Raw genomic sequence first — 27493 nt, forward strand, 5'->3', positions numbered from 1 at the left:
CACAGTCAAAAATGTACTTAAGTAAAAGTCAAAGTACCACATTAACATTTTACTTAAGTAAAAGTAAAAAAGTACTGGCTTTTAAAAATACTTAAGTATTAAAAGTAAAAGTACTTGCTGAATGCATTACCTAATCGCTAATATCATAAAGTGTGCCGATCGTATTTAATTTTAATACATCAGTAATGTGCCATTTTAATGAACAATGCCACAGATAAAGCATGTTTTTATTGAGTTTACTCTGTAACATAGTTTAGACTTAGATATGTGATTCTATGCATCATAATTTCAGGGATGGAAACATCTCCTGTCCTAACATAGCATGAACTTCACTTTTTTTGCCACACATTTATTTTGAAAGAAATCCAACTGGCAGAGGAGGACCTGGAACCAAGGAGCCACGTAGCAGAGTTGTAGTCTAGACCACCGAACCCAAGACCAAATCAAAACCAGCACCCCATGCTACATGACAATAAAATTAAGTGCACCTATCAAAATTGCTTCTCAAATTGATCTGAAAGATTCACTTTCCCATAAAAACACCTAGATATTAAATACTTAGAGCTGAAATAAATTTAACTAGTGACAATTAAAACTCTTCTTCATTCTGTTTTGCTTTCATCTCTGTGCCACAATACACAGAGGTCTCCTGCCATCCCTAAAAAAAATAACACCCTGGGTGGTTGCCCATATTGCCAATGTCAGAAATTGCACCATTAAACATAGCAATTAACAACGCTCAACTATGAACACTGTCCAAGGCCCAATAAGCAACAAGTAACCAAGCAGAAGGAGCACTGACTGTTCTCATCCTCCCTCCTGCTGCAACGTCTGCCACCATGACAGGTGACGAAAACAAAGAGCAATGAGCATGCTCTGTGTTCTTACGTTCTTGTTTTATTTATTCGCCAATTAAATATAAAGATATTTTAATGAAATAAAATAGCTACTGCAGTGTAYGCAGAGCATTACAAGAACAAAGAATGGCTCTCAGTGAGGCTTCAGTACTATAGGACTTGGTCAAGATCCGTCCAGAAGAATCGGATCGTTCCTGAATGTCATATTTCTATATTGCACTTTGGTCACAGCGTTGTCCCATATATGCAACACCTCAGCCAACACCTCCACACAATAATTTAGCGCATGAGTGACAACTTTTTTTCATCGCAGATGCAACATGTGTTTCAGTAAATACAGCTAGCTTTGCTAGCATCACGTCCACGGAGCTTACCTTTCTTTAAGCTTTCCTTCCAAGTGACGTTAAAAATTGGACGAAGTCCCACCATCTGTGAAAGCGAAGCGCTGCTGATTTTACATGTCGCCATATCTTATGATTTATGCAGCGCTATTATATTACTGACTCTCAGAGGAAACCACTGCGCATGTGTTAGAGCTCCGCGTGCGAGTAAAGGTGGAGGCGATGGGTGACAACAGACACTAAGTCACGTTATTGCTCGGATTTTACGGCGCCACCTTAAGTCCCTGAACTTCACATTTTAACGGAAAAAAAGCTCAACGCGACTTGGATGTAACGAGTAACGCGACACTTTGTAGAAATGTAGTGAAGTAGAAAGTACAGATACTTACTGTAAAATGTAGTGGAGTAAAAGTAGAAAGTACCCATTATTAAATCTACTTAAGTAAAGTACAGATACACGAAAATTGTACTTAAGTACAGTAACGACGTACTTGTACTTCGTTACTTCCCACCACTGCAGTTGCTACAATTTTATCCTCACTGTTATTGATCTAACTATTTGTATATTGCTGCATTTATCTGTAAAACACCAACAAAAACAACAATAGTAGTTACATGTTTAGACACCCTGTCTCGCTTTAAGATGGATAAGCTTGATAGAAAGATACCAGTTAAAAAAATGCACAAAATCCACAATTTACTACATTTACTACATGAAATTTCTCTTCAGAATACAAAAGGTCACACAAATAAATCCTAAAATGCACAAAGCACACAGCCAAAAACAAACAAGTACAACAATGAGGGAAGAGTCATCATTGGTCACAATGACCTTCTTAAGCTTAGATATCATTTCTAGCGAAAGATAGAAATGATATCTATCTTTCGCTAGATACATACTGTAGATATCTAGCGAAAGATAGATATCATTTATCTATGATATTTAGATAAATGAGAGAGCTGCTTTATTCCAGAATAATCTTAACCTGTTTGATCACCGAGCTAAGTCTGTTAAGATGCTTAACGGAAACAAAGTGTTGTATTAAAGGAGAGAAAACTCAATATATTATCTGTTAATCACTTAAACTTTTCAACTTTCTCAAATGATCACTTTTTATAACCAGAATTTGCATGGAACTGGAAATATATATATATATTTTATGTCTAAGTGTACCAAGGTATTTAAAACCAATAATCTTCTCCACTGCCTGACCCTTTATGATTATTGGCCAAAGTGTAGCGCTGCACTATCTTCCAACCTCTCTTCCAAATACAGCTCTTTCAATTTACTGCTGGTTTGTACACTGACCATGTCATTTGATAATTTCACAGCAAAGCGATTGAGTTTATCTTTTGTTGGTTAAGTTATTGCAAAACTAAACTGCAACAAAAACAAACAAAAAACCCCCCAAACAAACAGAATAAGACATTTTGGCCTCAAATTGAGACTGGGACTCATTGTTCAAGAATCCTTATCCAGTGTCAGAATAATGTCAATAAGATTTATCACCACTGGAGACACAGCACAGCTACACTGTGGGCCAACAGGAACAGGAGGCATCTGCAACATATTAATTTAGCTGGGCAGCTCCACTTGCCAACACACACTGCTTAATTTAAAATTCCTGCAATTTTTCTGAAGGGAAAACGTATTTATTTTGGCACCAACAGCAGATCTACAGAAAAGGGGGGAACGGATTATTATGCAAAAAGGGGAAAAAAAACCCCAAACCTTTAAGCTTTCTGCAACATTTATACCCTGCTGGTAACTTTCCATCATTATCATCGAATGTAAGTAAGAGTTTTCGGGGTTCGTTTCGACACAAATAGAGAGCAAAAGAAACAGTTAATTAGAGTTTGGGTGAACGATGAGGTAGGAAAGTGAGCGTGTCAGAGGTGAAATCAAGCAAGAAGTTACACAATAGTGAGGAGGTGGGTGGAGGGAAGCAGAGGAGCGAGCAGTTTCTGCTGCTCAAGGCAGAGAGAAACGTCAATTCCACGCTACAAGAGGACACCGGATGTAAGCACAGACTTCAAATTAAGAGTCTATCGCTCTGCTATGCTGTTACGTTGCAATACAGGTTATTTGGCGCCACATTTTACTATTACTTGAAATGATTAATGGGATTAATTGTGATGAATCAATTAATGAAATAATCGATTAATTGTTAAATGGAGTACTCAGTAAGAGGCCTTTTACTGAAAGACCAACACACTGAGAGCAGTAATTAAGCAAAAACTATAACAAAAGTATACAAATTTTTGCATTAAAGATAATAACTTTATTTAGAAGTATGTTTAATCCATAAGTCTCTGTTTTAGCTATTAAACTATTAAACACCTTTTGCTATCCATTTATTAATCCAAAATTAAATCAGCAGATCAGCTGTACAGTGAATTACTCAAGTAAGAGTAGCAATACCTCATTATAAAATTACTCAGCTAAAAGTAAAGAGTAGTAAAAATACTCCTAAAAGTATTTTTTCCCCAAAAAAAGTTACTCAAGTAAATGTAACTAGTTAACAAAAAGACAGCTACACACAGCAGCACCGGACCAGCAAAATAAAACAAAGAAAACAATGTAAATGGGAGCAATAGTTTTAACTGTTTTATTAAAAAAAAACAAAAAACAAAAAGCAAAAACAAGGTTAAATACAAAAACAGTAGACCAGCACCAAAACCAAAGCGCAGATTAAAAAAAAGAGGCTAGCATATCGCGCCAGCATGATTAGCTTTTATTTTGAAAGAGACAAAAGGAAGAGGTTGGTTGTGTTTAAGCTAGCTGCAGGCGCTCTGCCGCTCCATCCTCACTGGCGGAGTGAGAAGAGACAGACAGACGAGCAGCTGACCTCACACGGACAGTACTGAACTTCTCACGGAACCGCGCGGTGTCTTTTTGGGCCGCTCTCTTTCTGCCCTCACCATGGCATCGCCTCAAACTGTCGCGTCTCTACAAAACCGCTTTTTAAGACGCCTGAGGGACGGAAGTGAGAAGTAAGAGGGAAGTCGCAGTTGGAGATAATTAAGCCCACAATATATCTATATATCTAAAAAAGCGATTTTCTTTGATCAAGTTCAAGTTGAGTCGCCATTGTTGTTGATTTCCCTGGAGGAAAGTTGGTCTCAGCAGTGTGGGATCATGGACGCGCATGTTAAAGAGGGACAGCTTTACGTGCAGCACCAAAAGTTTGGGAAGGTGAGAGTTTTATTGTTTACTTATTTACCAACACTGAGCAAACGACTAATGCAGATCTCTACTGACGCATTAAATGGTTTTATTTCTTAGCAAAACGCTCATCACACACCGAGAAATAGCCCAGAACCTCTTCGTATTTACACAGAGAATATGAAGATGACATTCGCAGTTTTAAACTAATAACATGTTTTTGTCAATAAGTTGGCTGGTCACCGATTTAACCTTGTTATTGTGTTGTGATGCTGAGTAAAAACACTGTGAACACGCATAGCAGGAAAAGGAAAAACCCTTATGCAACGTATTGCAGTTTAATGCAATTTCCTGAGCAGGGAGAAGGCATGAGTTTCACTCAAGATGAGTAAATTATGCTTCATTTTGTCTTTTTTTTTTTTACAGTATCGACACAAAAAATTTACTAAAACGCCTTTAATTATATGTGTTTTTGTAGCCAGAAATATTTTGTAACTACTCAAAAATATCTCAAGCAATGGAGTAGTTTTCCTTTCAGCCAGCTGACCAGCAGTGTCCAGCAACAGATGGGATGGGGTAGTGTTGCTCCAAATGCTCAACTTCAGCACATTCATTAAAACAACTTTAAGCTGAGCGAAAGAAAAACTTTTAGATGTTGGTATTCCTTTAAGTCATTAACTGGGTCATGCTGGTTCTGTTTTATGACCCAGACTGGGTCAAAGTTTAGCAGTCAGACACCTGCTCTCCTCACTTCTGCAGACGAATTAATGGCTGCAGCCAGGTCCTTTAAACCTTGGTGTGCCTTCATACCAGTTATTGGACCAAACCTCAGGACAGTGGTGTTCAAAGACAGTCTTCAAGGCCCGGTATTCTGCAGGTTCTAGTTCTTACACTGAATCAAATGATGGCCCGCTAGCAGAAAATTTAAGAGATCGAACTTATGCTGCCAAAAAGCCCGTTGCTATGCGTTTTTAGTGATGTTGAAACAAACTCGACAAACAAATACCTTCCGTTATCTCGTCAGACATTAGGTCAGTGCTTCAATAACACATTCTGCTGTATAATATTTAACAGCTGATAGAGTTCACTGCGATTGTGATGTAGCTCATCGTACCGTAGACGTCCAGCAATCGGTTGTTATAGCGATGTTTTAAGAGAAGTCGAGGCTTATTTTGTTACGACTTTATCCGTTGAAGGATTGTTGACTCAAATTGGCTAGCTAGTAGTCCCCTAAACGATATTGTGATGTTTTATTTTGCAAGAGCCCATTGCACCCGTTGGAAAGAGGGATAACTGGGCATGTCACAAAAACTAATTTTACTGGACGAAAAATCGTCCGAAAGTTTATAGGGATAAATGGTAATATTGTTGTTTTGAGACCATTTTAAGTAATATTGTGGTTAAAATCAGACAATAATGCAATCTCAAACATGAGTAAACTTTAAATTCTAATGAATACGTAGCACTTGAAGCGGAAGACGGTTTAAGTGTTGAAAATAAATAAACAAAACAACAAATGCAGTGCATACTTAAGTCTCTGTAAGCAACACTGACCTTCAGTAACGAGGCTAGTTGAGACCAATGAACCAGACCAATGAAGCCTTTTGTCGTCCAATTTTTGTCAGAAAGAGAGAAAATAGAAGAAACCGTCATCATGATATTAACTGATTCATTGCTTATTAGGGACAGCGTGTCTTCATGTTGATTGCGATCATCCGCACGACTTGTCAAACTACCTTTGACTATGAAAGCTGCTCTCTCACACCTTGTTGCAGCCAGCAAACCTACAGAGTGAAACCCCGGTGATAAACACCTCAGCTCATGCTTGTGCCTTCCTGTCTTTGGCATCCATGCTCCAGTTTAGTCTCTCAGCAGCACCGCCAGATAACAACCCGGTCAGACGCTCAGACTTGTGAGACGGTCTTTGTCTGGCCTCGTCTCTCTGTCTCTGCTGGTCATATGACACGAACCGACAAAACATCCCGGCCCCATGCTTCCTGTTCTGAAATCACCACTTCACAATGCATATTCAGGCTCCCAAGAAGCACTTTCAATGTCTTTTATGGTGTGAGTTTTCTATGGCAAATGGACACGCATTATGTCTTGTGTCTGAGCAAAACAGAAGTTTGCTGAAGGGGGTAAGGGGAGGCGATGAAAAAAAGCACGAGTGCTTGCAGAAAAAATAGAACAGGAAGCAGAACCTCAGTTATTCTGAAAGTGTTGAAACTAGTTTGAGGTTTGCTGAGGTGAATTATGCAATCTTTCAGAACAGCCAGTGGACACACACACATATATATGTACATATAGGGCTGATTCCCACGTGTTTGGTTGGAAAATGTGACAGAAGAGGAGCAAGGTTTCTGTTTCAGACGGTTGTCTTTTTTTTTTTTGTGACGTGGGACGTTGTGGCACTTGTTGCAGGTCGCCAAGATGCAACAAATCAAGCTTGCAGACACCATGTGCAGACATTGTGGCAGCCAGACTTTGGCCAGGATTCTTTTGAAAAAGAGATTTTAAATCTAAATGGGAAATAAAGGTTAAATAAAAAAAAACTAAGACTTAAGCAATTGTTCTTCCTGGACGTGTTTGCTTTTAAAGCAAAAGCACAAAATGTGATAGTTGTCGTTTATCATTTACCGCAATAAATTTTGATTTATTGTTGTATTATTGTTTTTAAATTGGAATTTACTTTTTTCTCCCCTGTTTGCTAACTATGTAATATGATTAAATGCATTTATTCTGTCGTTTACTGGCACAGAATAAATTCACTTGCTTATGTGTGACTTTTAATTTAATTTCCCGTTTAATGGAAACACAGCAATTCCATAATTGTGTTTTTTTGACATCAGCATTATATCAACGATTTGCACACATTTAATGCAGCTAATGCCATTAAAAATGTTGTCACAAATGGTCACTTTTATTGTTACCACAATGCCGCTAAATATCGTGATAAAAATATTGTTTTTTCATGTTGTATCACATGAAAGAAATGTGATAAATATCGTCCATATCGTCTTCCTAACTTAGTTTTTGCCCAAAAACTATTCTGACAATAGTTTTCTGACAAAAAAAAATCACATTTTTTTTCTTTTCAAAAGATGATTTAGGAGAAAAAAAAAATTGACGAAGTATTACTAAGGACATTATGTGTAGGAAGGTAACAATATTTGACACGGAGAGAATTAGCAACACATTGCCTTGTAAAACTTGTCGCACTCTTAGATGTTTTGTGTATTTTATTGAGATTTTACATAAGTCAACACAAAGTGGCACAGAAATGTTAAAAGGGAGAGAAATCAAATTTTTCTTTACTATCTAATCATAAACTTTTTTTTTTTTTTAGATTTTTTTGGCTTTAGTGGCCTTTATTGATAGTTAATTGACAGGAAAGTGACAGGAAAGTGGGTAAAGAAAGAAGGGGGAAGACATGCAGCAAAGGCCGGGAATCGAACCTGCGACGGATGCGTCGTGGACTAAGTGGGTTGTGCTTAACCCCTGCGCCACCACAGTACACCCATCTTACCCCTAGCGCTTTGTACTCAGCTCGTTCTTCATGCTGATGCGTCTTAATAAAACCGAATGTAACCAATTTCCTTCAGGAATCACCAAAGGAACAATAAACATCTAAAATGATGACTGTTTTTAAAGTTGCTGTTGTAATTGCAGCCTGTAAACCGGCCAAGCTGTCATCCAGACTCTGGTTCTGGATACAGATCTGAGCAGCAGAGCAAAGTCGATTGCTCACCAGGTTTACCGGGGAGTCATGTCTGTATCTGCATCATCTGGCCTGGCCCTACCGCACGCATGCTAATGTTTTAAAAGCTGCTCGGACTTGTGTTCTGTTGACCTGCCGCTAGCAGAAGCTTTCGGCGACCTGCTTGCAGCTGCCGGCCGAACGCTGGCTGAGATTTTGACTTTGTCTCCTCATTGGCAGCAGACGGGTTCAACCGGGATGTGTGTCATGCTTGGCCAGAAATACATTCCCTGAGGCCACGAGATTTATACCACATCAGTTCAGGTTATTGGTTGGGTTTTTTTTTTCTGTCAGGTCTCCTCCTCTTCTTTTGTCATGCACTGAGACGCTAACGTCAAACTTCCCAGGAAGAAGCACCCAATCATTTATGGTAATAATTAAGTACCTAGATGTGATCAAATAATTACGCTTATAAACTGTTATGGTTTAGGAAGAAGGGTGGCATTTGCTTCTAAGCAGAGCCGGCCCAAGGCATGTGCACCATAGAAGGCCGCTAAGAGCACCAAGCTAGCATGATAATTTATGTTTAAAATAGGATGCAATAATACAAACTAAATGCTATTACACATGGAAAATGATTTCTCTATTATTTTTATAGTTGTTGCACAAACAATAGGTTAATCTCTTCCTTTCCTGTTGGACAAATATAAGATGTCAAACTTGTTAAAGCTGCAGAATGTAACTTTTATAAAAAATATATTTTACATATTTGATGGAACTGCCACTATGTTGTGACAGTATGGCATGAGAGACAATCTGTGGAAACGATTGAGCTCCTGTGCTTTCTGCTATCTAGAAACAACCAATCGGAGCCAGGTGGAGGATCTTGGTGCTGTCAATCACTTCTGTGTTCGTGCCACTCATTCCCTTCGTCTCCCTCTCTGCTATGATACAGCTTCTCCCTGCTGTGAATGCTGGGGGTAGTTAGCATCATAAACGGTTTTCTATAACAGTGAGTTGTTTCTTTGCCATTAGAACATTTAGCAGCGCATTCACAATGTGATTGGCAGCGCCAAGACCTTGCTCCTGGCTCTGATTGGTTGTTTTTGGTCTGGAGCACTTGCATTTCTTCAGACAGCAGTAGTAGTTCAGGGAGGAGATTGATCTTTCATAGATTATCTGTCTTATATTATTCCGTCATGAGAGGGTGAGAGTTTTAACAAATATGTAAAAAGTATATATTTTTTAATAAAATCTACACACTGAAGCTTCAACTTATTTACTGTAAATTTAGTGTTTGTCAGCTGGTGTTACTTTCAAACAGTTTAAATAATATGGCACACTTAAATGCCACTATGTGTCTCAAAATCCCAAATTTCTTTAGTTTGCTACTCCTGTAAGGTCAAAATCAGTAATAACACTGGTATGATATGTAAGGTAGTTATAAATATTGCCAATGCTAGTAGGTATGTTGCATATAAAGTTGCTTAGGAGTGATAATGTATCTGGTGTTGACATGTTGGTATGAGGGGCCTCAATTGGAAAAAAAAAGCCCCAAAAGAAGCTAGGGCCGGCCTTGGTTCTAAGAGATGTTTTGGTGCCTTGTGGGAAGTTTTTCCTCAGAGTTTCTGCACTAAGCTTTAGAGATGATGGATAAAAATGTGGAGAAATTTAAAGCAATGCAAGGCTGTAAAGCAGAATGCCAAACTTTGAGTGTCTGCAAATGGACAGACTATATGACACAACAGCAAACGGGGGTCGGTAGTCAAGGATTCATCAAAGAAGGACCTAAAATGCAGCTTTAGAGGAGCTGCAGAGAGCCACAGCTCAGGTGTGAGAATCTTTCCACCATTAGTCCTGCACTCTCTGAATCTGGCCTTGATGCAAGAGCTTTAGAAAAAAGTGTTCAGCGTTGCAAGAAAGTCTTAAAAACTCCCTTCTGTGGTTTACTGTTTGCATGCAAAACAACTCAGGAACATGGTAGAAGCAGCATCATGCTGTGTGCAAGCTGGTCAAAGCTTATGGAAAAATATATGGAGCTAAATATAGAGCAACAGTAAAAGAAAACCGGTTATAGGCTGCCAGAGCAACAAAAGAGTGGTACACCACAGTGTGATGTGCTATGATGGCCTTGTCAAAGTCCTGACTGAAGACTTGTTGAGCATCTGTGGTAAGACTTGAAAGCCTGTTCTCTCAGGCTCTCTCCAATTTAACTAAGCGACCCAAAAATATACGTGCAAAAAGTTATTTTTTTAAAGTAAATATTTGCAGAGGGAGGTTGAATACAACAACACCCCACACTTTTCAGGTTTTTACCTGCGTTGCTTTACTTCCATTTTATTATGATCTGCTCCCCTGCAAAAAAAAAAAAAAGAATTAGTGTTGTAATGAAATGTGAAAAAGTTATGGGGGTATAAAGAATGTTTTGTGCTTATTTTGGTCAAATTATGCAGCACAAACTTAATAAATGAGCCAAAAAACCCTTAATATCAACGTTTCCATTTCACAGAGATTTGTGCCTCTGCTTCGGCTCTCCTGATTAAAACTAATCAACTTCCTTGTTTGTTGTTACAGAAGCTCATTAATGCCACATCAATTTAAATCTGATATGATGAAATAAGGAAACTGTTTACATAATATATGGCAACACATATAACAGTATACGGGGAGCCAAAAGTGTCGAGTTGATTGTAGTCGTGTGCCACAAAAATTATATTATTTTTAATTTATTAAACATTTAATAAATGCATACGTTTTTTTGTTTCAACTGCATGCCCAGTATTTGAATGAAACTAAGTAATTTTATTTTTTTTTATTTCAAATTTGAAACGTTAAAAAGGGATGAAAAAAAGTCAAAACTTTTTTCTTTTAGATTTTTTTTTAAAATTTGAATTCACATAGTCTTTCTATGTGAAAGACTATACATAGTCTTTCTATGTATAGAAAGACTATGTATAGTCTTTCTATACATAGAAAGACTGACTCTTTCTATGTATAGAAAGAGTCAGTCTTTCTATACATAGAAAGACTGACTCTTTCTATGGGTATGAGTCAGTCTTTCTATGTATACTCTATTTATTTCGCCGAGTTTAATAGATTAGTGAGTAAAACCTCAAAGGATGTTTTTGGTCTTATTTGCTACAAAACTGAATTTTGTGGGTGGGGAAAGTCATTAGAAAAGATGACTATTGTTTTTGTTTCCTTCTTTGGAGAATTGCAAATGATTTAATGTTTTTTTTATGTGTCTTTTTTATAAGACCACACTTCAGTAAAAATTTTGAAAAAAAGTGTATCAGCTGCCTGGACTGGTGAACCAAACTTTATTCAGTTTTTGACACCCACCATGTAAATTGCTCCACATAAAGGCCAGTTTACTGAAGAAGAACAATGAAACAAAAACTGATGCTTCTGTACAGGGTTGAACAGCAACAAACAGCATGTGCAGGATGATAAAGCGTTTTCTCTGCTTCATTAGATCACCCACACATTCATTTTTATGATCTTACGTCGCCCTATCTCAACTTCAAGATTAACACGGAAGTTTTTAAACCACGTCTGAATCATAGAATTGCTCCACTTAGTGCTGCCACATAAATGCACTGCGATGGTTTTTGTTTTTATCTACTACTCCATGATGTAGCCACAATAATCCGTCTGTTTCTGTTAGGGTTAATCAGATTTTCTCTTAAAACACAACACTGTATTTTAATAGTTCAAACACCAAATATTTCTCCATATGTATTACTAAGCACAGTGGAAACTCTTAGCTCTATCACAGAAGCTACTAGTTTTCCTTATTTCACGTTTGTGTACAGCCAAATAGTGACAAGGAAAATAAATGGTGCTTCTGGATTGGCTGCTTTGTAAACGCCAGCCAATAGCGAGTCAAGTAGCGTCGCACCTGGTTTATTAAAAATATTTTAGATATGCTGTTTGCTAATTTTCTGTGAATAATTTGGAGTGACGTTCTGCAGAAAAACGTACCAATGTTTTGGGATGGATATGCTGCAGGGACGCGTCGTCCATGTTGATCTGCTGTGGACATTTGCATTCTCTAAATACAGATTTCTCTCTTCTGCACAAGCAGTTTCTGGTCTTACGTGCCACGAGGCGATACGGACACGCAAGACTAATCATGCTGAGAGCGCCTCAACAGATGATTGTCAAATTGAAACATGTTTCCATTCACTCTGTGGTCAAGGCAGTTAGACTATCTCTCTTTTCCCTTCCTCAGAAACCCACTTCACAAACAGCCTCTCTAATCCGTCTCTTTTTACCAAGCAAACACGCTCTGATAAACAGACTTTCACACTTTTAAATAAGCCCCACTGCTTTGTGTCTACTCACGCTAAGGAGGTTTAGCTATTCTTTACAGTGAAAGATAAAGATGATGTGTTTAACCGGAGGGATGTTTAGTGGCGGGGTCTTGCACGCACAAGGTGATATTCTAATAACAAACACAACACGTACTGGAATGGGTGTCATTATTGTGTATTTTTAGGCAGCCAAACTGAGCCGTGAATCGCACTAAACATTTCAATCATTTATTCAGAGCATTTTGGGCCTTTACGTTACGGTTGTTTTATGACACGTTCATAAACCACCAAACGCACTTTTACAAAAACGTAAAGAAAGGCACTCAAGCTTTCCTGCATCTCGCCCGTTTCTGTAAAACTCAGCAGGTTGTTGCCACACCAGTGAGGAAGTTTCTCTCCGTCTCTCTGCCATGATCTTTTTTGCATAATTTCCACTCAGTGCAACGCTCTGTTGCCTTATATGGACCAGCTGTTTCTCACACACACACACACACACACACACACACACTTTAGGACCACGTTGCAACACGGCTCAGAGCGTCACGCCTCGTACGAGAAAACTGTTGCATGAAAGCAACTCCAGATGGTCCGCGCTCAGCAGCACGAACAGATGGACGCATTTACAAGTTAGCATTTTTTTCTGAAGCCGCACCTGGATGCAGAAGAAGGAAGCAGAGAGAACCCTGGGTAATCACCATCCCACATATATCCTGTCCTCTCCGGCAGTTATCTTTGAGGCCTCAGTGTGTGTATGCATATGAGATTAATAAAAAATTTGCACACCTACACAACAGATATTGACAAAAAAAAAAAAAAAAAAACTTATCAGTGAAGGTGAAAATTGGACAACATATCCAACTATTTGCCATGTGGGAAAAAAATTGTCAAGTTAAAAGTAGGGCTGAAATGATTAATTCAATTATTAATCGTGATTAAACCGATTCATCATGATTAATCAAATTAAACATGATTAATTGATTATTGAAATGATCTTCAACTAATTTCGTGGTTGATTAATCGTTAACTGGAGTACACAGATTGAAAAAAAGGCGGAAATCTCATTTTTGCTGATAAACCAACACATTCAGAGCAGTAACTATGCCAAAGCCGCACAAAATAAATATAAATTTTTAATTTAAGATAAAAAAAACTTTTGTCTGGAAAATATGCTTAAGACAAAACTCTTCAAGTGGCATAGTTTTAGCACACCTGGGTCAAATTCCCTAGAGGGATGGGGTCTAATTTAATTATTAGATATTTATTATATTTAATTATATATTTATTTGCATCTTTTAATGCATTTCTAACATTGTATAAAAAGGCTTACAAAACGCTTGATCCAATAATTGATTAATCTTCAGAATAACTGATAATACAATATTTCAATAAAGTCAAGACGTCTGATTTGTGAAGAAAATGGAGCCGTAAGTCATATCAGCTCTGAAACACAAATACCTACAAATTTGTCTTGTTTAAAACAAAATCAAACAAACAAAGAAGAACCATGGTTTAAAACATCCTGCTTTACTTAACCAAGTTTAGTACCAAAACCACAACAAAAAAGTCACTGGATGTTTGGTACAATTTACTAAGAAGGGTATTAAAAGCAGATAAATATAGTTTATCTGAATACTTTGTGCTTTAACTTCAATTCTTTTACTTTATTTTTAACCTCCAGCTGGAAAAGCTCATTTGTGCTGTTTTTGTTTGCTGGTCAAAGGCCACGAGACGTCACTTCGAGGGCATTATTCGGCCCCCGTGCCTCTCGTTTGACACCTCTGAGTAAGAGTGAAGCTCTGTCAGACATAAGCTGCAACATTGTTTTAGTGGCTCAGATAATTTGGTGAAAGTTCATAAACATTAAAATAAAATCATAGCATCAGATTAATAAAGTCATACGACATTAACCTGAGATCAAGCGTTTCGCCGCCAACACCCTGTGGCTATAGTCGTACCTGGGCCTTCATGCAAATAGCGCAATTTTGTAATTAGACCGACTCACATGATGCTTATTTTCATGCTATGAATGACAGTAAAGAGATGACCGGTTTGAAGAGTTCATCCAGCACCAGAACCTGCTGTCAGGATGTAAATATTCACATTTGGTCACTCAGATCCACTCTGAACTACACCTAAAACAAAACCTAAACTCTTTGTACCTTAAGCCTTGTTTATATTATATTAGAAATACATTAAAAGTGTGAAAACCCCTAAATAATTCAATTTAAAAAAAATATTTTTTTAATCTACAGCTAAAAAAATACTTTTGACATCAAAATGTGAAAAATTCAAACCTTGCAACACAACTTGACACCAATACAGTGTAGGGTTGACCTGCTGACTATTTTTTTGATTATTAATTTGATAGCAATAGCTGCTCAATATGAGATTTTTCACTGAATTTGAATTGGGTAAAGCTAAAATCTATGCCACATGAGTTGTTTTGGGTAGAAAATATTTACAAAGGTTCAACTTCAATGCAAATTGTACATATTTTTCATATAGTTTTAGCTTAATTACTGCTCTAATTATGTTCTTTGAGCAAATATTTTTTTTGAGTCTATACTCCAATTAACAATTACTAAATTAGTTGACTATAATTTTAATCGTTTCAGGCCTACTCTTGTTATTGCTGCTAAGAGACTGAAAGCATCAGTATGGTGCAAAGTTCTCTCTGCACCAAGTGCAATCTTTGTTGCTGAGCTCATATGTCTATTTATTTGATAATTTAGCTGCGAATTAAAATGTAAAATGTGTATTATTTTGCCAATATAGTTTTTGATTGAAATGCAATCAATTACGATTAACTGCAAATCCAGCAATTATTTGATTATTAATTTTAATCAAGTTGGACCACTAACCCCATATGTAGCACCACGTCATGTAACATAACTCTATGTAATGCCAAACACCACCATGTAACGTAACGTAACGTAACGTAGCGTAGCGTAGCGTAGCGTAGCGTAGCGGAATGAGCCCCATAGCTTCTTTTCATAAAATTAAGTAATTCTCCTTAAAGTGGAGGGATGTCCTCTGAAGACGACGATCGTCTTGGTACAATCCGACAAATCCGCTTCGCGGCTGCAAAGAGGAGCCGTTATTTTTCGGATTCCTGGTGTTTAGGGAACCAAAACTCTAGTAAAAATCTGCCTTCTATACCAATAAGGACTCGAGGATTTCTCTGAATACTACAACCTGCAGTTCCAACCAACGTCCTACAGGAGTCTTTTTGCAAAATCTTAACTAATTACCTTTCTAAATATAACTTGGAAAGGTAATTATATATAAATAGAATTTATAAAAGTAATTACTGTATAGCAACATTTGTAGGACAGCTAATCTTTGGCTTGTAGCTCAGATAGTTTCATTTGGTGAAAGTTCATAAGCATTAAAATAAAACCATAGCATCAGAGCCTGAGATCAAGCGTTTCGCCGCCAACACCCTGTGGCTATAGTCGTACCTGGGCCTTCATGCAAATAGCGCAATTCTGTAATTAGACCGTCTCACATGATGCTTATTTTCATGCTCTGAATGATAGTGAAGAGATGACCGCTTTGAAGAGTTCATCCAGCACCAGAACCTGCTGTCAGGATGTAAATATTCACATTTAACTCAGTCGCTCTTCAGACTTTGCACCTTTTCATTTGAACTTTCTGTTGGGCTATTGCTACATCATGGTCTTATAAAATGTCTCTGAACCATTTTACCTCTAGACATTTCCTACCAGATATAATTGAGTATTTTTACGCATGGAAATTATAACACAAGAAAGAAGCCAAAGCAGAAAAGGTATTTTAGACACGTGACTCAGTACCTTGTAGAATCTCCTCAGGCTAAAGTAATCTAATGTAGTTATTTTCTGTGTAACTTAATCAGTCTCTGGAATGTGTTTTAGTATGCTTAACGTTCGACATAATTTTACACCAATGGTGTGTCCAAATTCGAGTGCTGCGTCCTGCAAAAAAAAGGCCGATTGCAAATTTAAAAGCTCCTCAGAAAGATTCAAAGGACGGGTCGGGGAGGTTTTAACAATGGCCGACCCAGCAGGAGATGGAGCAAATAATTATGATTTCCATTCTTGTCATCAATATATTTTGAAGGGCAGAAACGTAATAATACATTTTATTGATGGTTTCGGTTGTGTGCAGTTTTTATTTCAGTTTTATTTACGGTTTTTGGTTGCCGTGTTTTCTTTTGGGTATTTAAATTATCTGTCAGTTCCAGCGTCACGGGATCTTTACAAAATTAAAGTTTATCAGTCGTGGTGAGGGTGAACCAACATTATTATGCCGCTATTAATACATTACTAGAAACATCATAATTTATCACAATAAGTACTGGGATAATGTATAATCCAGCAAAATCTGTCTCTGTGACAGGCCTAGACTTACGCAGAGGTAATTGTGGGAATAAATCTGAAGTCTGGTTCGCCAATTTCACACCAGCTCACTTCTATTCCTATTTAACTTTGCTTCTAGCCGACATCGTGACAGAAAGCAGAGGTGTAAATAACCTGATTTCTAGACTAGACTGTATTCTCACGGTATTTTAGTTCAGTCACATATATGACTGTAATCACCCAGAATAAACACAGCACTTTGAGACACAATGAAGGTCAGAAGCGTTTTTACGAGGCCTTTAAGTTAGCCATTATCAGACAGTTGAGAAAAGGGAACGTCCCTCTGATTGGAGCTCATATGAGGATCTGCAGCTGTTTTTCATTTCGTTCTCCTTTAGCTGGATTTTCCCAGCTGGTCAAAAGGTTATAAAAAAAACCACTGACCTTCCTGTCACAAGCTCCTCTCTCTCTCTCTGCTTGTCTCTCTCTCTGACTGTCATCCTGCTGCGTTAGTAACTGTAGGGGCAAATCTGAGCTCTGTGACTAATGTAGTCAATGAAGCATGGCCTGTTGGGACTGCTGCTAGATTAAGCAGGGTTTTTCCCCCAAAATCCATTTTATTCACTTTAGCTGCTGTGTCATAACCTCTATACCATAATGACATGTATATCAGTGTGATGCTTTTGTCTTCGTGGCTATTGTTGGCGCTAAACACGTGCAAACCAACACCTGCCACCTGCGTTATTGTTCAGGGTTGAGTGTCTTGTTGTTTGGCCCCTTGGAGGAAGTGATCATTGTTAGCTGTCGTTTCCTCAGGGTTGAACAGATGAAGCTTTCAGCTGGTTTTGACTGTGGCGTGTCTTTAACTCGTTCAGGAGCTACTGAACTTTAGCTATACCTGAGAGCCATTTTAACTTCACTCCATCTAAATAAGACCAGTTGATCTTTTTGTAAAAGGACAATGACGTTTGACAGTAAAGCATAATCTTTAGCGTCAGTCTATTCCTGTTTTGGTAAACTATGGGTTTGCACAGCAGTATTTCTGTTTTCTCTGTGTAATGCTGATAATTTACCAAACTAAAGTGAACTGAACTGAATATCTACAGTGGGAAATCACCAAAAGAATCACCATTTTATTTCTGTTAGAGAGAAAAACAAAACTGGGAAAAGGAAGATGATGGATCCATTCTCTTTTTTGGGACGTAAGCAAAAAAGCACACAATTTCCGAACTAATAACAGTAAAAACATATCTAAATGTTGATCGTATTTTTTAGGACTGGGCAATATGGCTGAAAAACATACCACAATATAAGGGTTTCATATCAGTCGGTATTGATAATTATTGATTAGCTTTTGGTTTAAATATCTGACATACTCCCAATCTGATGGTGTGGCCTACCCTGTTTTATCCACAGTTTCCTCTTGAACTATTGTACTCATTTTATGTTTTTATTTTTAAGCAGTTATGAGGCACCTGAAACTGCTGCTCAACAGGTCGTTGCTAGGTAACCAAAGAGCGAGCGATTCGCTAGGTAACCAGAGTGAGTGAGTTAGTTGATGCCACCAACCTGGCTGTGAAAGGTTGAATAGTTGAAGCCTTTCTGCCTACATCCCCCAGAATGCTATGCGGTTCTGGATTGGCGTTCAATGACGTTATTTAATGTTGCAACTGATATATTTTCTATTCATATTGAATTTGTTGTCATGTTTAAAGAGCCACCATTTTATTTTTATTAGACTTACAAAAAAACCCATAAAACATTTGGAATAAGACGAGTATAGCTGCTAAAAGCTGGATTTGTTATTATATTTATATTTAAAAACATCAGTTGGTTCTTTATCATTTTTAGTCAGTTATTAAGAGCCATTGTAGAAGATTCAAAGAGAAGCAATATAGATGTTGTGAATTTAATTAAACGATCTAAACTTTAAATCCGTGGAAGAAAAATGCTGTCCTCAAGATTCAGTATTGAATTGTTACATTTTGACAGAAATTCAATCTCATCAGCCTCGTATGTTGCTGTCAGGTATCGTTCCCTGTAGAATCATTTGGCTGTATAAAACAACATAAACGTCGTTATGATTTCCAGCTGGTTCAAACTTCCAGATTGAAGCCAGTTTTGAATTTTAGGAAGTGAATTGCGGAGTACAGAATGACTAATTCTGAGAGTGGTCTCTGCCTGCTGATTCAAACAACTGTTAACGTGCAAAAAGAAATGCCGAGTTAACATCTGATCTATCACCACATGCGTCCTACATTAAGCCTCAGGCAGCAAACGAAAGGCACACTTATCACTCAGACTGATACATTCAGAATAAACTGAAGTTTTCACCCCCCATTGTTTGTGGTCTAACCTACGTTATGTCGCCGACCCGTTATCTCTGAGTGAAGACAATTTCTGACTCTTTACCAGTTACCTCCGCTCACATCCAATGCGATCTGAAAGTTTCAGTTTTGGTTTAAAGTAGCCCAGCTTGCAGATAGCACTGGTTTTCCATTGTTTGGACAGATGAAGCAAAGAAAATGAAGTGTTATGTTGCATCAGCATTTACAGATAAAAAAATGTCAATTATAGACAAAAGGTGCATGTTTTACAGTTTTTACCATAGAGAGGACTAATTAGTGGATATGAGATCTTCTTGCATTTTGAATACTACCTAAGAGCAGCGGCACTTGAAAAGGTTTTCCCAGTTAGGTGTTATACAAACAATAATCTCTGTAATTAAATAGAATTAGAATAAATGCCTGTTCTGTATTAGAAAACTAACCTTTAGCAAAATAATTCCTGTCGTTTCGAGTCATATTGGGTTAAATAAAAATACGAAATGATTTTCTGTGTGAATGAATAATATTTTCTTTTTAATATGATAATAAAATGTTACTTTTTTTAATAAACAAAAAAGTGTTCATCTTAGTCTTTAATTTCTTCTTCATCCTCACTGCTCTTCACCCAAAAACTGCCAAATAAACATTAAACTCTTTGCAAGAAGTGAAATTATATTGCGCAAACAGAATATCTGTAAGTGACTCAACAAAAAGCTGGTTCCTCTCCTTCGTTCACTGGGTTAGTGACGGTGACAAAGTTAAATCAACATTTGCATTTTGTGAGGGATGTGCAGAGACAAACTGCAGTATTAAGCAATTCAGAGATAAATGTTATGCTGGCCTTACAGTCTTAACCCGTACCGTCTCTTTTCCTTTTTTGTGTCTGAGATATTTCATCATAGACAGAAATACAAATTTTAGCTTTGCATATGGCGCATTTGTCCCGACTGGGAAGGCATGAGGGAATTTTCTTTTGTAATGCGACACTTTTGGCAGTTTTTATCACATCTCAAGAGCAGAGAATAGAAAAACCACAGACGTTAGCTTCTGGCGTAGCACTAAGTCTGCTTTCGCTGTATTGATGTATATTAATGTATTTTCGGTGTTTGAACACTTACAAAAAGGATTTGTAAGTGTTTTTGGAGGAGGTCTTACATATTTGAGGGTTTCGGTTTTTCACAGGTGGTTGTGGTTTGCTAATTCTCACAAATACTAAAGGTTCACAACCCTATTTTTTTGTTGACTTTAAATTTAAATATGTTTTGCAACTCATTTTGGTTTGGTGACTGTTAATGCCACATAATTTAAAAAAATAAAAATTTGACCCCTGATCAAACAAAACTGAGTGACATCCTGATGACAGATAATATATCCTTCCATACACCAAATCACTGGCACATTTTAGACAATGACTGGAGTCCAAGAGTGCCTCCTTCTCCTTTGACACATGGATTGTTTCAATACTTTCTTCATTGAGTCCTTATTTGTTTTCCACCCATCAGAAATGGAAGAAAAACTGGTTCGTCCTCTACCCCGCCAGCCAGAACGGCATCGCCCGCCTGGAGTTCTTCGACTCTCCCTCAGGCGGAGGCGGGTCCAGCGGAACCTCGGTAAGCGGCTCCAACGAGAAAACCAGGAAGCTGGACAAGAAGATCATCCGTCTGTCGGAGTGCATCTCCATTCTACCTGCTCTGACCGAGAGCTGCCCCAAAGACAACATGGCGGCTTTCTGCGTGGAAACAAATGACAAGACGCACGTGTTTGCGGCAGAGAAGAACACTGCGAAGGACTGGATGGACACCATGTGTGACATTGCTTTTCAGGTATTTTTACCATTCTACTCTCACCTTTTGTTGAAAACAGGATGACCAGTTCACTTGTTTGGTTGCTAAAGGAAATGGGAGCGTGCACCGGGTGACTAAGACGTGGGTGGAAATGTTTTTTAGGACTTCCTTTGCATGTCTGCTCTGTTTGACGTCTCCCCTGTTCTCTAGTCTCTGAGCCTTACTGCGATCAAACACAGACAGAAAATTTGTTTAATAGGAATTACTGGAAACTCTTATTGGGTGTGTTGCCCGCACTTACAGTGTTTTCCAGTCCAGTAGATTTGGTTTGATTAGGACCAATATTACATTTTCAACTGGCACGGTTCGCTTTCTGTAGAAAAACCTGTTGCCTCTCTTCCTGAACCACTGAAGGAACCGACACAAAAACCTTTGAAGGAGACGTGAGCTCAACTTCCTTCTTCACAAAATGTAAACAAAAATGGAGTGTTGTCAGATTTTAGCGGTTGCAGGATTTCTCTTTGGTCTTTGGTAAAAGACCACAAGTCATTTCTCCCACCAGCTCCAGACTTGTAAGTTTTGTTTTGGTTGTATTGACCCAGAATACCTTGCGCTGCAGTCTGCTTCCTGCTTTAGGAGCATTCGAACCGCACCAGAGTTCGCTTCAACTAAACCAAGATCTAGGTTTTTAGGTGGACCAGAGTTTGCCTTTTTGGTCCGGATTAGAGTTCACACCTCCCCAGATGAACCAAACTTTCTAGGCAAACGATTACAGCGACCTATGCAGAGCTGGTGTGAAGGAACCCTTGGATGCCCAGTGGATATCCTTGGCATATTTTCATGCACACTGTGGAGTAAACAAGATGAAGTAAACAGCTTACTCCTTTGTGGCAATGTGGAGTAATAAGATAACTAACATGATGTTTTCTCTCTGGTTGAGCAACAGGGAGGGACCGGCAGCAGCCTGACGGACTCTAATGGAGGACCCCACGACCTGCAGATGTCTGAGAACCTCATCTACTACTCCAGGGACGAGGGTGAGGACGTTGATCAGAGTAGTCTTACGACTTTTGGTTGGAAACTCCAGCACGATCCCTAATGGACATTATCTCTTGACAGTGAATGAGTTCTGGGTGACGGTTCAACGCACCGAGGCGTCTGAACGTTGCGGGCTCGCAGGGAGCTACTGGCTGAAAGCAGAAAATGAAGCGCTGATTTTGAAGGAGCCCAAGACGAAAAGGAACGTCCTGGTGTGGCCCTACAAGCTCCTGAGGAGATACGGCAGGGACCGGGTGAGCGCCTGACCAAACAAACTGAGCAAAACATACAAAAACCTCAGAAAACCTTTAGAGGAAGCTTGTTGGCTGCAGCAGTGATCATAAGGAGGAAGCATAAATAGCACAGATGTGGTCAGATTATATTTAGCAACCCCCGATTGTGGTCGTTTCTGTGTCACATTGTTGTTTCAAGATAGAATATGTGATCTAAAACTGACAGATGACCTTTAAAGCTGGTTGTTTGGTTTGTCTGCACATAGTTTCTGTTGACCTGCCGATACCAATTTTAGCCAATTTGTAGTTGACTTTAAGAGTTACATTATGGGAAAGTTTTACAGGCCGTCTTGCTATGGGCGGCCATGAATTACTTAAATCTTTGGCGATGTGATGCTACACCATGTGCATGAGTCATCAGTATCTTATATTGATTAGCATGATTATGTTTATTAAAACAGCAGTGTCCATGTGTAAATTTAAGAGTAGTGACCCTCAGGATTCAGATTTGTCCCTACTCCATCAAACCTAATTCACATGCATTCTCACCTGAGGAGGGCATCAGTTCATTTAAGTCAGGTATATGGAAGCCGGGAAATGCCAAAAACATGCAGGACAGAACTTTGTCAGTATTCCACTAATGTCAGAAGACATGATTTCACAATTCCATTTAATAAGAAACCTGGTTAAAATCACATGTGACTAAGTTTGTTTGAAAGATCAAATATCAACTTTGTTGAACTCCATTAAGCCTCTTTGTTATCTAATGAAAGTTTTGCTTTCTCTTGCTTTTCTGCAGCCTTAAGAAACTTCCAATACCTCCATGACGCATTGTTTTCTTTTTAAGAACTTTCTACGTCTGTTCTTCCTCTGACTTCATTTTTATACACCTGATACTCTTTGTATTTAAAGTTTAGCCTCTATGTAGCAACAACTGGTGGGTGGAAAATGAGCTGTTTCAAAAACTTGACAATTGTTAAGTCACGATCAGCACTGTGGTGTTGCTTAGCAACCACACAGGAGGTCCAGCACACTCGATAAGCTGGTTTTACTGCTGTATTTACTCTACAGTGGCTGCTGGAAAAGAGAACTGCTTTGTTGTTGACTTACCATCGAGAAGTCACTTGCTCTAATATTGTTGTTTGTGCAGGATGCTCCACTTCTGCTTTTCAAAGATGTTTGGCTGCAATTAGATGTATAATTGATGCATCTGTTTTGCAGCCATTTTTACATGCAAGTTTAACCAATGAGCAGCAGCTTATTTGAGTTTAAAGTGACAAGACGCCCTGAAACAGCTCATTGTGAAAGGAGCTCAAAAGCTAAAATCTCGTTATCTAAGAATAATTTTGTACAAAAAATGTAGTTAACATGTTTCGCATCACCCATGTGTCATACATAACCTGTTCAAGAAAGCTTAATAAATCTGACTCCATTTCGTCTTTCCTTTCCCCAGGTGATGTTTTCTTTTGAAGCGGGACGCCGCTGCGACTCCGGCCCTGGCAACTTCACCTTTGAGACAAAACAAGGCAATGAGATCTTCACACTGGTTGACTTGGCCATCCAGTCTCAGAAGGCTCAGGCCGAGGAGCGCCACCTCAGCGGACCCCAGAGCTTAGACCCCGACTGCCCTTTGTCCCTCCAGTACATTCGGAGCGGCGTTCCCGGCTGCGGCATGGCGGCGGGAAGCGGGGACAGCAGTAGCTGCAGCAGTCGGGAAGCGGACGGCGATTCCGGCGGCAGCAAGCCGGGCTCGGCTGACGGAGTGCTTGGGAAGAGGGAGGGCGGAGACGGAGTCGGAAGAGGGCAGGGAGGACACAAAGGGAGGAGCTTACCAGAACCCCCAGCACCCAGAGGACTGGCAGGGAAAGCTGTAGCCCCGCTCGATGAACAGACGAGTCTTTATTCTGAGCCAGCAGACTCGGTGCGACTGCTTGTTCCCATTTGTGACGGCCTTTACTCAGACCCAGTGGACACCATCAAGGGTCAGAACCAAACCTCGCCTCCGGTGCCAACGCCACGCCTTCGACCTGTGGGCGACGACTCCTGCGGAGGAGACCATCACCACACGGGAAGCAACCAAAAGAAAGTTCCCGACCTGTATTCGCATTTGTACGACCAGATCGGCGTGGACCTGAGCCAGAAGACGGGCGCCCTGAGTCTGAACGGGTCGGCCGGAGGAGGAAGAGGCGCCGGGAAGGGGGTGATTAGCAGCAAAAGACCCCCAGGAGGTCATGGGGAAGGAGCTTCACCCCCTCCTGCGCCCTCTGCAGACCATATATATGACGAGCCAGAAGGCTGCGCCAAAGGAAGCAGCAACCTTCCCGTAAGCCTTGGGATGACCGTTTATGACGAGGCCCGGTTGGAGCCTCAGCGGCGACAGGAAGAGCTCGGGCCTCCGTCAGGACAGGACGCCCCCTACAGCACCGCCTCCCACGGGAAGCCGACGGAGCCACAGAAACACTCTCCAAAGCTGCTGGGCCTAAGTCGCGGAACGCCGCAACCGCCAACGCCAAAGTTCCCCAAACCTGCCACCGCTCCAAAGCCCAACAAGAGCGCCTTCGCTCGGAAGGAGCCGGTGCCTCTTCCCGCTGGGAAACACGGCGTTTCCGGTAGCAACGTAAACAACAACAACAACATGTGGAGCTCCGGAGGAGGCGGGAAGGAGCTGTACAGCAGAGTGTCGAAACAGAAGCCTCCTCCATCGGCTGTGTGGTGTAATAAGAACCACCAGGCCCCGCTCCGGGCACCTGATATAATTTATGACAACTTGGGAGACATTTGACCGCTCCTGTAAGACGCGGACCAAAAAACAAATCTTTACTCTCTCTCGCTGAAAAACGGAGCGAAGCTTCGGAGCAGAACCGGCGGCTGGGCGGCTGCCTCGGGATTTTCTCGTTTCACATTTGTTCCATCCGTGCGGACTGCAGCAATTATCTGAGACGGTCAGCTGGTTCGGAGGAGATTAGCTCACAACTATGAGAAAACCACATTACGGGCGCAATTTGAAATGTGGCGTCCAGTGATCGCTGGGCCACCCTGTGTGCGTGTCATAGAGAGGGAGCGTGTTTGCACGGGCAAAGCCATAATTGGCATACCAAGCCACAGTGCGGCCGGAGCCAGCCACTTCACTGGAACACACACACACTCTCACACACACACAACCCAAATGGATTTGTCTTTAAGCTGAGAGAAGGAAAGCGGCCTGGTTCCTCTTTTCCTACAAACTCCTGCTGTGCTTATGAAAAAGACAGACATATTTTTGCACTGCGTCTTCTGTGTTTAATGTGAAACAGAATGTGAAGGTCAGGAGTCGATCTTTGACTTCAACAAAAGGAAAGCTCTTTTTTTTTTTTTTTTCCTGGACTCCTCCAATGCAACGGGGGAGTGAAAACGGGACGGCTTTGGGTTTTGGAAACAGTGGGTCAGAATCTCTGCATGTTTTGTTGGTTGGATTTTAAATAAAAACCCAGAAATGAAAAACAAAAAACAACTTGGTTATAATATAAAACTTTAAATAGAATTGCAAGCATTTTAAAGTGTATTTAAAACTTAAAATCATTCAGAAGAGTTGACCACTGCCTGGTTTTCTCATATTTTGAAATTTTGACATCACTGCCCCTGTCTGGTGTTTTTTTTTTTTTTGAGTGTTTCCAACATCAATCTCACATACATTTATTTATTCTTCCTTTTGACTATCCTTTGTCTAGATGTTAAAGAATGTGTGTATTTTATACACTCTTGTTTAACTGTGTTTGTTTCATTATGAAAAATAATCAGGGAAATTTCAGAATTTAAAAAATGTGTTTTCATATTAATAACAGTAAAAAACAAAACACCTCGGGCTCCAGAAGTATATGATTTATCTTACCTTAATGTTGCACGTGTAAAGTAATGGGCAGTATTTTCGACATGCGCTAAAATATGTATCTCAGTCCAAACCCATGAAAACATTAGGTGTGAGTTTAACTTACCTTCATTTACAGTTAGGGACCACCACGGTTAAAATCCATCAACACTTCAGATTCCCTCCAAAAATACCTAATTTAGTCGTTTAAACACCAAATATGCCTTAACATGCTTCAAGAGGAAACCATCTTATTACTACGACAGAAGCTGACCTCTACCGACTTCCTTATTTAACTCTGAGCAGCAACCAATCAGCATGAAGGAAAATGAATGAAGCTTTTCTTATTGGCTGCCTTTGAACGCCAGCCAATCGCGTATCAACTAGCATCGACTTCCCAGCTGCATTTTTTTTCCATCAGAAGAAAAATTTAACATTTTTAGTATATTATCATTAATAAATACATGAAATTATGGGTAAGAAGAAACAATAAATTGGCCTGTTTTTTCATATTCTGACACTCTCCACTCCCTAACTTGATCCAGTAAAGCATCACTCAGTGACATCACTCGCCGCATAGGGAAGAGGTTTGTTTTTATTTATTTTCCCAATGAGTTCATGAAGCAATAATAATAATAATAATAATAATAATAATAATAATAAAATGCTACAAAGGTATTTTAAAAAATACTTTTTGTTGTCCAGATTTTATATTTTTGTAATTTTTTTATTTTATGGAATAAAATAAAATATACAGAACAACAGAAAATGCACTGCCTTGAAATATATGTATATAAATTTTACTATTTTAAAACATGAAAAAAACATCATATATTTTTATACTATAAAAATCTAAACAGAATACATTTTTTGCTTGCTTTTAGACCTCAAATTTTAATCTAATATTTTTTTTTTAATTCAACAAAATATGAAATATCCACATTTTAAAAAACTTTTTTCTGGTGAGCTAATCCAATTACCAAAACACGCATGGACCCAAGAGCAACTTTCTGCACAAGAATCCTGAATGTGTCTGTCGATAGATGAACTAAATATAAAACTAATCAATCCCCAGCAATGTGTCGGTCTGTGTGTATACGTGTCACAAACAGCTGTGCTGTCTGTAAATGTATCTGATAATAAAAGTGTCTCTAAACTGTTTTTTTTGTTTGTTTCGCTAAACCGAGTCATTAAACTGGTCGTAATTTCTTCCCCTTGGTGGTTCTGGTCCAATCAGAATCTGTTATTCGTGTTTAAAAAGGACTTTTCTGTGCCGGAGCGGCCGGGACAGTAAAAACAGTCTGACCTCATCCTTCACTTCTCTTCCTCTGCTCTGTTTTTGTTGTTTCAGTCTGTTTCCAACCACTTAATCACACCGTAAAATCGTAGCCTTCAAAAAAAAAAAAAAAAAGAAAAAGAAGGAAAAAAGACCCAAACAAAGACGTTCTTTCTTACTTTTCTTCCTTCCTTCTCTGCCTCTAATTGTGTTGTTTGGTTGCTGAGGCGACAGATGATGGTGGCTGCTTTGCCATGTCGGACCTGCTGTGCAT

The 27493-nt window shown here is 39.2% G+C and overlaps 2 protein-coding genes across 3 annotated transcripts in view; one reads left to right on the forward strand and one right to left on the reverse strand.

Annotated features, from left to right (window-relative positions):
• The window catches only part of m1ap (meiosis 1 associated protein), a 74844-nt gene that overhangs the window by 261 nt on the left and 47090 nt on the right, over nucleotides 1-27493 (reverse strand). Inside the window, exons 13-14 of one of the 2 annotated variants that reach the window (XR_536175.1) lie at nucleotides 20892-21051; nucleotides 20685-20773 (exon numbers count right to left, since the gene is read on the reverse strand). The exons of the other annotated variant lie outside the window; for it this stretch is intronic. The gene's annotated coding sequence lies outside the window, so the exon portion shown is untranslated. Of the gene's footprint in view, nucleotides 1-20684; nucleotides 20774-20891; nucleotides 21052-27493 lie in introns of those variants that run through there. 2 annotated transcript variants of the gene reach the window in all.
• dok1b (docking protein 1b) lies at nucleotides 4003-26589 on the forward strand. The gene is made up of 5 exons (XM_008435952.2): nucleotides 4003-4394; nucleotides 20547-20867; nucleotides 21775-21865; nucleotides 21948-22120; nucleotides 23553-26589. The coding sequence occupies exons 1-5, from the start codon at nucleotides 4338-4340 to the stop codon at nucleotides 24879-24881; spliced, it is 1971 nt and encodes a 656-aa protein (XP_008434174.1). The 5' UTR covers nucleotides 4003-4337; the 3' UTR covers nucleotides 24882-26589.

The sequence above is a fragment of the Poecilia reticulata genome, linkage group LG18 (genome assembly GCF_000633615.1).
Source record: "Poecilia reticulata strain Guanapo linkage group LG18, Guppy_female_1.0+MT, whole genome shotgun sequence".
Lineage (NCBI taxonomy): Eukaryota > Metazoa > Chordata > Actinopteri > Cyprinodontiformes > Poeciliidae > Poecilia > Poecilia reticulata.